At 41.9% G+C, this 12,051-nt stretch overlaps 1 protein-coding gene across 13 annotated transcripts in view; it reads right to left on the reverse strand.

The window, feature by feature from the left end:
• The window catches only part of ZMIZ1 (zinc finger MIZ-type containing 1), a 344,499-nt gene that overhangs the window by 34,643 nt on the left and 297,805 nt on the right, over positions 1–12,051 (reverse strand). For 12 of the 13 annotated variants that reach the window (XM_061380030.1, XM_061380041.1, XM_061380032.1 and 9 more), the window contains one exon: positions 1,728–1,842. In XM_061380030.1, coding sequence (XP_061236014.1) covers positions 1,728–1,842 — 115 coding nt within the window. Of the gene's footprint in view, positions 1–1,727; positions 1,843–9,618; positions 10,053–12,051 lie in introns of those variants that run through there. The other variant, XM_061380039.1, reaches the window with a different exon arrangement.

Here is a 12,051-nt window from a genome sequence, read left to right on the forward strand (position 1 = left end):
GTTCTTAAAAGGACTTAGTTTGCTTGTTTGAAGCATGTGGGGTTTTTTTTCCATTTGAACCAAAACTGCTATGATTTCCTTTGAGATGTAAGTATGGCTGTTCATGGATCACCTACATGGACATCTGTCTTCTCCTTGGGAAAAAATACAGCACAAGACCATATTTCAGTTTTGGGAATTTGCAGAAGGAAATCAGTGATCCTGGCCAATGCCTTTTCCCTTGGGGAACTTGAAGACTTAAGGGAAACCCTGTCATTCATTTTAACCTGTTCTAAACAACCACAACCAAGCTTCACATTCCAGAGTTTCGCCCTTCTCTTGCAGTGATTCTGAAAAACCATTTTCTTCTTTTTACCAAAGCACTTTTTTTTTTTTTCCCCTTTTATTGCTCATTCCTCTGAAATATCACAAAAAATTGAAGTAACATTACAGTGGCTTAGGATAGAACAAAAATCTGAGTCTTCCCCCCCACATCCCCCTCTTTCCTTTTGCCTTTTTAAGTGTGAAAGATTTTCACAGGAAACTGTATTTCCATTTTCCGGCCAATGTACAGACTGTAGAAACACCTCTTTACTCAGGTGTTCCTTTCCCAGATGGGATACCTTTTCTTTTAAGGTGTTAAAAAGAAATCAACAACAATAAATGATGTTATAGATCTGTGTAACTGTTTCCTCTCTGTTTTCTGAAGACAGATTTTGCCACAGTCAATGCTTACATAACTGCCATGTGAGTATTTGTGTGACTTGGTCCCTGAATAATTTCAAGGGGCGCTATCCATAACATTCTGGTTTTATTTTTCTGACTAAGATTAAATTAATAAAAGCAATTACACAGAAGATTTTGTGTTGGATCTAATATCACTTGATTTAAAAAAGGTAGAAAGACAAGTTAGATTTATGTACTCATGAAAGATGTCGATGTGTTTAGATGTGTTTAGAATTTAGATGTGTTAGAACACTTCACCTACGGTGTAAAAGGCTAAACTGCCTGAGAGCTTGATTTGCACCACATCCTTTGGAGAGTACACTGTCACAAATAATTGGCATCTCCTTCATTAAAGCTGCTTCTTTTGGTATAGCATAATTCAATATACATTGCAGAAGAAAAAGAGAGTTTAGAGTGAAGTGGACCAAATGAAAATCTGCTAAGTATGGGTCTTGCCTGGAAGCCAGGAACTCATGCTCTGATGCATACTGAAATATTGTTTTAAAGTAAGGCCGTATTAACAGGAGAGGTTGAAAAGAGCACAGCCTATAGTCAGTAGTTAGCATCTCAGTGTGGAGGCAGATCTGGCACAGGATTTCACCAGTCCAAGAGTACGACACAACCCCAGGTAAAATCAACAATAACTGTTATTTGGTGAATCTTGCCAGAATTTGTTGGGTTGTTGTTTTTTTTTTATAAAATAACTATTCCAATTAAATCTGAATTTCTCAAGAAGTCTGGTATTATCTCAAAATCATGCTTTTAGTGTTGAAACCATACAGCGCAAAATACGCGGTAAACCCAAGCCTGACATTTGCATGCAGCTAAAGGAGTTACTGACTCATGCTCTCAGACAACCCCTTTTGATGCTTTCAAGGAGGAGACCACTGGAAAAAAATGCACCATGTGCAACAAAGACACTCTTATCAACCCCAAGAGAATCTTCCCCAAACCCTTCCTATTTGCACACATTAGTGAAAATCTGTATCTAGAGGGGAGGGAGCATAAAAAAGGAAGCTTACCTGGCTTTGAGAGGTGTTAGTTACACCCCATACTGTCGTGACCACTGACAAAGAGCCTGGAGGCTGGTTGGTATTTTGCTGCCAGGGAACAGAATCATAAGGGAAAGACCCATCACTGCAAAAACAAATGTTTAGGAGGGTGAGATTCTGGAAGTTTAAACAGTGGCAAGTTGCTGGCAGGGAAAAGGAATTAAAACCTGATGTTACCTTAACTCTCCACTCCTCCTTCAATTATTAGCCTAGTACTTCCACAAGTATAAAATTTTCTTTTAATACCAACATGACCATATCAAAACCACACAGAACTAATTAATTCCTTAGGTATATTTAAGACATGGCTTTCACCATAAAGTATGTTACCAATGAAAGTGAAAATAAACCTGGCAGCAGAGTTTCAAACGGCTAAGCAAGTTGCTCAGAATCACTTATTTTTTGCCATCCATCCCAAGCTCTTTAACAATCACTGCTTCAGCTGATTCCTATCAATTCATTTAGATTTTGAGACCAGACTGCACCTCCACTGTCTGCACTGGGTCCCCACATGGCCAGAAAAGCCGTTAAAGCAATAGCAGTTCACCATCATTTGGAAAAGAAAATTGAAATTCAGATAGTGTTCTCCCACACGATGGATAAGCTGCATGCCAAAAACAGTATCAGCTAATCAGCATTCTAGAAAATCAACTGCAGATACAGAACACATCTTCCAAATAAATATATGGTCGAGAAGATGGGGTTTTTCCATTAGCTTTGTCCACAGACACAAGCAAGCATTTCTTACAGTTCTTTTCACACGAAAGCATTGGTGGCTTCAAAATGAATGCAGGATAGGCATGCGTCTAGTGTAATTAATGATATATGCTAAATCCAGTGAAAGGAACTATTAATCCAAGAACTGTAAAATATATTCCACTTGAAATTTGCTTGTTCTCATATTATGAACTTGTAAATTAGATCTCTATTTGCATATATGTTCACACACACACACACGTGATCTTTCATCATCTAGATATATATACCATTTAATGCACACACACACACACACACACACACACACACACTGCTGTTTCATTTTCAAATGCCACTTACTTGTATTTTATAATTGAGAACTGCATTTCTGCTTGGACTACCAGCTATCACTGTACAGGGCTACCCTGCCTAAAGAATCCACCATACAGGCTCTGTGAGTGCTTTATCTACATTCTTCAAGGCCTGCACTGTGAAGTGCCGAACAATCAATTCATACAAGACAAGGTGAGACAACCAACCTGCCAAAGCCCTACAAAACAAGGGCTGTGGCAGAGCAGGGTGCTGACTCTCCCATGTTTCCAGACAGTAGTCAAAGCTTGGACCACTTCTTCTTCCTGTGCTGTGAGCCAAAATCAAGGACTACCCATGCGTTCACTCTTTAGCTTGTTTGTAACACCTCAAGTAGATCATTTAGGAATAGGAATTGCTTTGCTTAGAGTGCACACACATGTGATAAAAAGTATGTCCCAAGTAACAAATAATCTAATAACAGCAGCAGCAACTGTATAAGGTAAAATGAAACAGTGAATACATTTCAGAAACAACTAGGAAATGTCAAATACCATAATGCTGTGTGAGCACAACAGCACTATATTAGAACATAACCGTGAATCTGAACTGACCCATTTCAAAATACCCAAATTGAATTAAGCAATAAAATCATATACATACACACAAAACCAGCATTGATTAAATCAGGGAAAAGAATAATTTCCTCTAACAAATAATTAGGGAAAATTAACCAAAAACAGTAAGTCTCTGTAATATGCTTGACATGCAACCTTTATGTTGACAGCATCCATATAAAACAATGTGTGAATAAGGGCATATTTAACACCTTGCAATCAGTAAGTCCTTCTAGCCCACTTTTCTTACTAGATTTTCTCTTAGAAGGCTGAGAATCTTGCCCCTCTCATTCAGAGGTGCAGACAATAGCTTCAGTGACTAACATCTGCAAGTGACGCAATACTTCAGCAGGTCCCCTCCACCCACCATGGAGACAAATGATGACTAACCCAGAATCTGTGACTGATATTAAGCCTTCCTCTTTTTCCTATTCTGAATTATGCCTCCTACTTTACTTCCTTCTCTGACTGCTTTTGATGATGCCTGCTCTGTGATTTGTTTGGATATTTATGGCACATATGAGTGCATACTTCAATGACTACACAGAAGCTCTCTCCATGACATAAGCAGCGAAAGGACTCTGCAGCCATTCCTCTCTATTCTCCACTGATGCACTGGGGACAGGTAACAAAACCTAAAGGAGAAAGCAAACCTTTTGCAAGTGTAGGAGTAAATAAGAAGGGTAATGACAGGCAGGAGTCAAACCACAAAGTTGCTAAAGGTTCTCAAACTTTGAGCTAGCGATGCCTTAGTCTGCTGTTAAGAAGTTATAACTATTTCTACACTTTCTTTGCCTCCAAAGCATGTTCCTTGGACCTGTTCCTCACCTTTACAATTACACAGAAGAGATTTCATGTATTATTCATCCATAGTTTCCAATGGTGGAGTCAGAGCATTTGTTTAGTGGAAAGCTGTACTGGGTTCTCAAAGACTACACAATCACTTCACCTAATTACAAAGAAGAGTAAGTCACTCAATTTTTACTATATTATAGTTAAAACACCTCAAGAAACCACATAGTTGACATACGATAAAAGTCCTCAGCACAGGACCCAGTATAACACGTGAAAGCCAGAAAAAATGACCAGGTACAGACTTGTTTTAAATACTCATTGTTTACATTAAATCACATGACTATCACATGACCCAACACAGAACTCAGCCTTAAATCACAGACAACACTAATAGCAGAAATTATGGCAACACTGGAATAGTGATAGATGTGCCTTGCAGGGTATCAGCTTAACACCCTATTATACAATTACTGCACTAGACTCACTTCAATCTTCCCTTTAGTTACTTCAATGAGAAATACACAACATTCTAGCAGTGCGCACCCCCAGCATGATACTCTGGCCCATCATCAATTACACACACGTTTGAGTATGACTTTTGCCATACTGGATACAATACCCACCCTTCCTCCATTGCGTGAAGGCTTCTTTGGTTTCAAGCAGTAGCAGATGCTGAAGCACATGCCACTCAAATAAGGATTACTTGTCCCTCCACTTTGCTCTTTCAACTTGCACTTCTGTCCTAAGACAACCCAAAGGAGTTCTCCCACCATAAAAGGAAAATCCATATGGGCACTGTAATGAAATATGACCAATCTGATTCTCATTTGCAAGAGAGCACTCACTTTCCGCTGTTATTATACAGAGCTGTGAATTATCCCGAAATCCCCTTCTTTAAACTTGAAAATGGCAGCCAATAGAGAAAGAAGCTTTAACCTCTCCAGCCACAGCAAAATGCTGCCCATGACACTGTTCCTGTTGAAAGGTACAAGGGTAATTAAGTCTCTCACTACACCCTGGAGGGTAGTGAGTCAGCTTGGGCTCAGCTGGAGTCCACTAAAAGAGTATTGACTAAATTTATAATAGTGTTAATGAACCTATACTGCTACTGGTCAGCATTATTGGTCAAGCAGCAGAGGAAGCCATAGAGCAAGGAGGGAGAGATGGAAAAAAATAATTTCTCAAACTATGATGTTATGAATCCCTAATACTAGGAAAACAGAACCAGGTGCATATCCAGCCTCTCTGGAACAGTTACGGCCTTCATGTCAGACACAGACTTTAGAAGTTGCTTAATAAAAAGTGAGGTCCATATAGTAAATTAATACTAGTCAATTGCTGTCATTTATACAATATTTGTGGCATTATTTGAAAATGATGTATTTTAAATATGTTTATATTGCCATTAAAGCAATTGTATGTGTATCTGATACTCATGTTTACATGTCTTTGTTGCTTGAGGAAGAAGAGATACAGATGGTTTAGCAAAATACGCATCCCTAGAGCACTGGTACTTTACATGCTGTGGAAGAGGATAAAAAATGGAATTATACTATCCCAGTGATTTTTTTCACATGGCTTATTAAGAAAGCCAGGTGTCTAAAAGACTACCTTTATAAAGCATCTATCACTGTTTTAAGCACTGAAAATTTATCAACTACTGCAGAAAAGCACCAGATGTTGGCTTTCTCAAAAGACCTTTTCATTCCAAGCACTGGTATCAAGTTTCCCATAATTGGGCTTTCAGGGGCTAGCTGGCTAGTTTCTGTAGCTTACCCTCAAGCCAGCTTTACAGTTTTGCAGGGGTCTTTAATGCTTCTGAAGCACAGCCATCCTACCTGGTTGGACATATGCAGAGTCCACACAGTCCTAATGGACTCTACTAACTCTATTTCTAACGGAATCTACTGGCTCTACCATAACATCTTCAGCTGACACTAAGATAAGCAGGTAACTGCCAGTGCAATGCTGGCTATCATTTCTCCCATGTCTTCTTTTGTCACTCATGGACACACAGAGAGGAGAGCATCTCATGATAAGGAGTGAGGTGCCAGAGATCTAACCCCCGCCAAACATTCCTTTGCAGTTACACACAGCTAAAAATCAGACCCGTCCAAATAGAGCCCAAACCCAGGGCTACTGATCTGATCTTGCCTGCCGGAGTCTCTCTGTGTCTGCACCTTGATTTGCCTCTGCAAGTGCCTCTGGATGTGCGCGTGCTCAGGGTGCCCAGCACCCCTTGGCTGTATTCTTTGTTGATGCCTCTAGGTGACACTACTTTAATACAAACTAAAACAGCGATTTCCAAACAAGGCTCCTTGCTTCTGCCTCATCTCTCTTTTCACCCTAAAACCTCATCTGTCTGCAGTGGAAAAATATCACAAATCCCACAAACAGAACAGGAAATAAAGCCCTGGGTAACTGTAGCACCAGTACCAGTGTTTCACACCCATACTGTCTCACAAGTTAGGCAGCTTAGATTTTTTCATTCAGGTTTAGATTTTGTTTTACTTGGATTTCTCAAATGAAAACCGCTCACATAGCTTTAATTACTAATATGGATTTGGTTAGCAAACCTTCTTGATTAGGGCACCACCATAAACTTATTTTAAGCACATTCTTATTTAAGAAAAATACTGTTTTGCATGGTGCAGTGCAAATACTGGATTTGAACTGCCTTTTTGGTATGTTCATGTTACGGAACAGGCATGAATTTCACCACATTTTTGTAATTTTCATAATCAGTGTAAAGAAAACCTAATAACTTCTTTAAAAATAAAATCTCAAGAACAGATGGAATATTATTTGGCAGTTTCCTGCAACACTAATGCACCAGGAAGGACTTCAGCTAATTTTCCCCAATTCAGTAAGATAGGAATCCCCAACAATCTATTCATAAATAAATAACCAATCAAATTGATTATTGATTTTTAAATTTAATTTCTGGTCAAACTTCCACTGAAAATACCCTTGGCCTTGACTACCAGTTTGAAAAAAAAAAAAGAACCAAAAACTAAACCCAAACAAAAAACCCAATATGACACCTGAAAGCCAAAATTTGTTTCTGCTTACTGGCAATCAAAAACATTTCACAGATCTGCTTTTGCTTTCTTTTTAAGAACCTTGGACATTTAGAAGGAAACCACTTCTCACTTTTCATTGAGTTTTTTGCCAGGGGAACAAAACCTCACCAGCTGGAATACTTGCACCCCCTTCATACAGCTAAAGTGCTTGGCCAAAGCTTTTCGATTCAAACAATTTTAAATTTTTCATCTAGTTAACAGATATTAAAACACATTACTATTAAAAAAAATCCTAACACAAAATTTAAGGAAGTTATCCCTTGGCCTTCTGTGCTGTGTTTTCCATAGATGTAGAAACCACCCTACACAATCTGTTGTCTGTTCTCATGAAGGAACATGGCAGCGCAAGGAGAGAGCTGTGTAAAAAGGGCAGGAAGGCCACTTACTGTCAGCAAGGAAATATGAAGACAAAAGAATACCTCTGTACATCACACACTGACAGGAAGCAAACTAAAAGCTGATGTTGTTGTGTACAGGTATCCTAAGGTGCTTATGTTAAAGATGAGGAAAAAAAGAGAGTAGCGTAGGAAGTTTGTATATTCATACTGGCTTTGAATGGCTAGCAGTAATTTACTTTTGACTGATGCTGCCTATGTGATGCATACCTTCCTCAAATAGTAGTATCATTTGATGAGGCTTAAACTGTATTGGAATAAATTGAGGCTCCATCATGTATTTCACAAAACAAACACATAAGACAGAGTCCCATCCAAATCACTGGTTGTTTTTATGTCATGCAAAAGTGAAAAAAGCCAATTTGGAAGTATTCTGTGAGACTATTTCCTTCTGCTTCTTAATGGCGTGACTCCAAACATTCAGATCCTACAAAGAAAATGTACAGCTTCAAAAATTATCATATGTTCCCCTCCTCCCTCCAATTTCTCAAGTTTGTTGTTTCCCTCTACTCTTTCCAACTATGTAAGTATGTTCTCTAATCCTCTGGAAAGCTTTTATTCTCCTAACTCCAAACACCCAGAGGCTCCATACCTAGTCCTTCCCTTATCAAGAAAGAATTACCTCAAGTGTTGTTTCAGTACTGGATGTTGCCTGTACTATGAGCAATGTAGACTGACAGCTGTTAGAAAATTCGTAATTCACTGTAAAAAGAAGGAAGGCTGTTTTCTGGCAAACCAGTTGAAAACACAGAAGCATTCTGAACCTGTTCTGGATGAGCAGAGGCAGGTGAAGCAGTCAAAAGGTGAAAGCAGCAAACCAATTTATCAGCTCTGTGGTTTGGATGGCACCTGCAGTAAGCAGGTGGCTATCACCCCTGCCTCTGCTCTCTTAAATATCAACACACACTTTTACAACAACCGTTCATGCAGCCACACGCATACCCACAATACATTTTCTCCCGTGGAGACTGAGACAGCAAAATCCAGCTGGCAGTTCAGCAGGTGATACAAAGTACCTCTGAAAACTGAAAGCCCTGAACTTGTCTTCATAGTCCCGACAAGGCCTGTGAGGCCTGGATGACTTATGATTGCACAAGGTGGGGACGCTGTCTTCCATTCCACATAGGGTTGCTACAGGTCAGGCTGTGGCACGCTTGCTGATGCTTCCTGGCGCCTGCCTAACTCTACACCCAGCCTCATCAGTTAGACAGCCATGCCTGCAAAGGACCACGCTGCTCAGCTAGAGTTAGTGCATCTTAATCTAACCCCTGGAATTAGAAAAATGCATCAGGCCAAATAATTAGATCAATTCAGAAGTTTCTGAAGCTGCACACACCCACAGCCCCCTGTATACACACACAACCCTGCTATGCTACAGATTTCAGATATGTCTGTGCACACGTGTGCGTGCACGCACGCAAAGATACACGCAGTGATAACACAACTTATTTCTGTCCATGTGGAAAAAACGATCACAGCTATGCACGTAAAGCATAAGAAACAGAAACTCTACTGAGACCCGCTCCTGCCTCAGAAGCAGTAGAAGGGGTTACCATCATCTGGCATTACGGGACTAGAGCATCCATCTGATCAAAGGAAAAAAGATTAAAGCATCACACCCAGTTCTATTGTCACACAAGTAGACCATGCAGCGCGTTACTACAGCCCAGATTACAGTCACAAAATCCACCGGTAACAGCCCTGCTATTAACATGCCACCTGTTACCTTTTCCAAAATGCTGAAATTATCTTATGATCGTTTTCAGCTTGACAAATGCAGTTTAATCTTTATTGCATCTCACATCACAGACCTGCTTCATCCATGTCTTATTTATCTCACGTGTGTCGGAATGCAACCCCAAGCCCTCAGTCCCCCCCTGCCACCAGGCATTCTTTCTGCTCTGCTTTATCAATATACCTGGGTTTCCATATCCGACTGCTCCTTTACAATAAAAAACACACCCACCCAGTATTCTACCATTGCCTGTTGCCTTGGTAATCCAAATGCCTGGGTACTCGCTGATTATCGGCGAATGAGACTCGCATTGTTCACACCGCAGCGCGTCTGCTATGTTAATGTGAGATAATGGCAGCCAGAAGACTCCTTTTGTTCCCAGCTTTGCTGTTTATTCATAGTGCCTGGAGGTCAGCGACTGCTACAACAACCGGGGAAGGAACCGCTGTAAGCGTGAGCAGATTCCACTTCTGCTTTTGCCTCTGAGACAGAGGGAAACACGAGCAGCCCCGCACAGCGAGAAGGGCACCGGGAGCTTTGCAGTCTGACTCACGCAAGGTGTAGCAGGCGCCTAGGAGGAAGATTTGATGGACTTGCACTTCCGAGATTTTAGATGAAGCTGATTTACGTTCCCCGACAACAGAAAAAAAACGCTTTCTTCAAGAGGCGCGGCGGAGGGCGGGAGGGGAGGGGGCAGCGCACCGCCTCAGCTCACTGGAACCGCGCGGGGCTGGGGGCTCCGGGGCTGACAAGGGGAGCGGGGCGAGCCCTGCCGAGCCCAGCCGGGCAGCAGCTGCCGCTGGCAGCGGCCGGGGACAGGGCGGCAGCGGCTCCCGCAGCGCCGGAGGCTGACACGGGTGGGTCGGGTCGGGTTGGGTCGGGTCGGGTCGCGTCGGGACGGGACGGGAGTGGGCTGCCGGGGGCAGCCGTCGCGTAGCTCCTCGCCATGCGGCGGCGCCCGGAGCGGGCGGGCAGGGCAGGGCAGGGCAGAGGGAGCCCGGGCAAATGCCTTCGCCGGCGAGGGACGGCTGCGCCCGGTGGCACATACAGAGGAGGTCTGAGAAACGTCTTCCCGAGCCGTCTCCGACACTGCCTGTCAAAGTTGTTTGGAAATGCTGCTGCTGACACAGTGACACGGGCAAACAAACCATCACATCGTATCTCCCCTGACGTGGTAAGTGGGAACGCAGAGTATAAACAGACTGTGGTACCTTCCCCGCATTCCCAGCGTGGAGGAGATGAGGACATGCCGGAAGATGCCCCGGCTGGCGTGCTGTTCCCCATTCCTACAACAGCCCTTTCACGGGAAGAAACCTCCGATTCCTGCTAACGGCACTGCCAGTATCTAATTAATGTCAGAGACCCATCTGCACCGGTCGCTGATGTGCTCTGTCTACCAAGCAGGCTTTGTTGTCATCAGTAGCGAAAACAACACAGGATTTTTTAGCAAGAATTTCTAACCAATTTTATTTTAGGGAAATCATTAGAAAAGACTGCATTAGAAACCACTGCAAATATCAATGACTATTTTGTTTTCTTCCCACTGCGATACTAAAGAGACTTAGTAACCCAGGTATATGGGAATAGCAGGAATATTAATAATAATAATAAAGACAAAATCGTATCAGGAATTTACTCCTTTTGTAATATATTTGCAGGGAAATCCTGTGGGAGGTCACGTTTTCATCTAACTGAATGAATGACAGATGCGTGTAAAGAAAAGACATCAAGAAAAAAATACAAGGTTTTAGACAAAATACACATCTGTGTTCCTGTTGGCAAATTACCATAAAGAACAGAAATCTTTAAAAAAGACAAGGCATTTGCCATCATTTATGCCAGATATTTTTTCCACTCCACTGAAGATGGAACACCGCCAGACTGTAAGTCCCTCCCTGGGCAGAAGCCATGTCACCTCCTGGCAGACAGGCTGAGTGCAACCAACAGCACAGCATACACAGCACGGGTACCCAGCAAACAGCTACAAACACTGAACCCACCCGGGCTGAACCCGGGCTCCCCAGCCCTCTCTGTCTGCGAAACCACACTCACGGACCTGGCCCTGCAGTGGCTGAAGGGCACTGTCTTAGTTCTGGTCTTCCCCATCCAAAGGTACTCAATCCAATTAAAAGACTTCTAATGAATTTAAAAGATTTTAATGAGTTTTGCATCAAAGAGCTGGGCAAACTATAGCTTTCAGTGTCACCACACAGTTACCATGTTGACAGTCAAAATGGGTAAAAACTAGGGATGTTGCCATAGCTGACTGATTTTTAACTCCAGCACCATCAGGAATTAACTGGTTTCGTTGAGAACAAGTGACAGAGGGAACCTTCCCAACACACTGGAAGAGGAAAATCACCTGCACTCAACACAAATCATCTGCTTTTGAGAGCAGCCCTCATGTAAAGAGCATGATACTATTGTGGTTATCGCTAAACACTAAAGTGCAATCAATTAGACATTTTCAGGATCTGGGTGTTCCAAACATGAGAATGACAGCTGTCTTTTCAGAGGTGTCAGTTACTGTATTTTAAAAATGAGCATAGACAGGGAAAAGTCAGCAGACATCCCTTGCACCCTATTTGCCTAGTCTTTATCAGGATTTTAAAAAATATCAGCTGGCACTTTTTAATAATAATAATACTAATAACAAAAATATCA

This window comes from Neopsephotus bourkii, unplaced genomic scaffold (assembly GCF_033783945.1).
Source record: "Neopsephotus bourkii isolate Nb327-2 ecotype Australia unplaced genomic scaffold, CSIRO-AGI_Nbou_v1 NB_1783, whole genome shotgun sequence".
In the NCBI taxonomy this organism is placed as follows: domain Eukaryota; kingdom Metazoa; phylum Chordata; class Aves; order Psittaciformes; family Psittacidae; genus Neopsephotus; species Neopsephotus bourkii.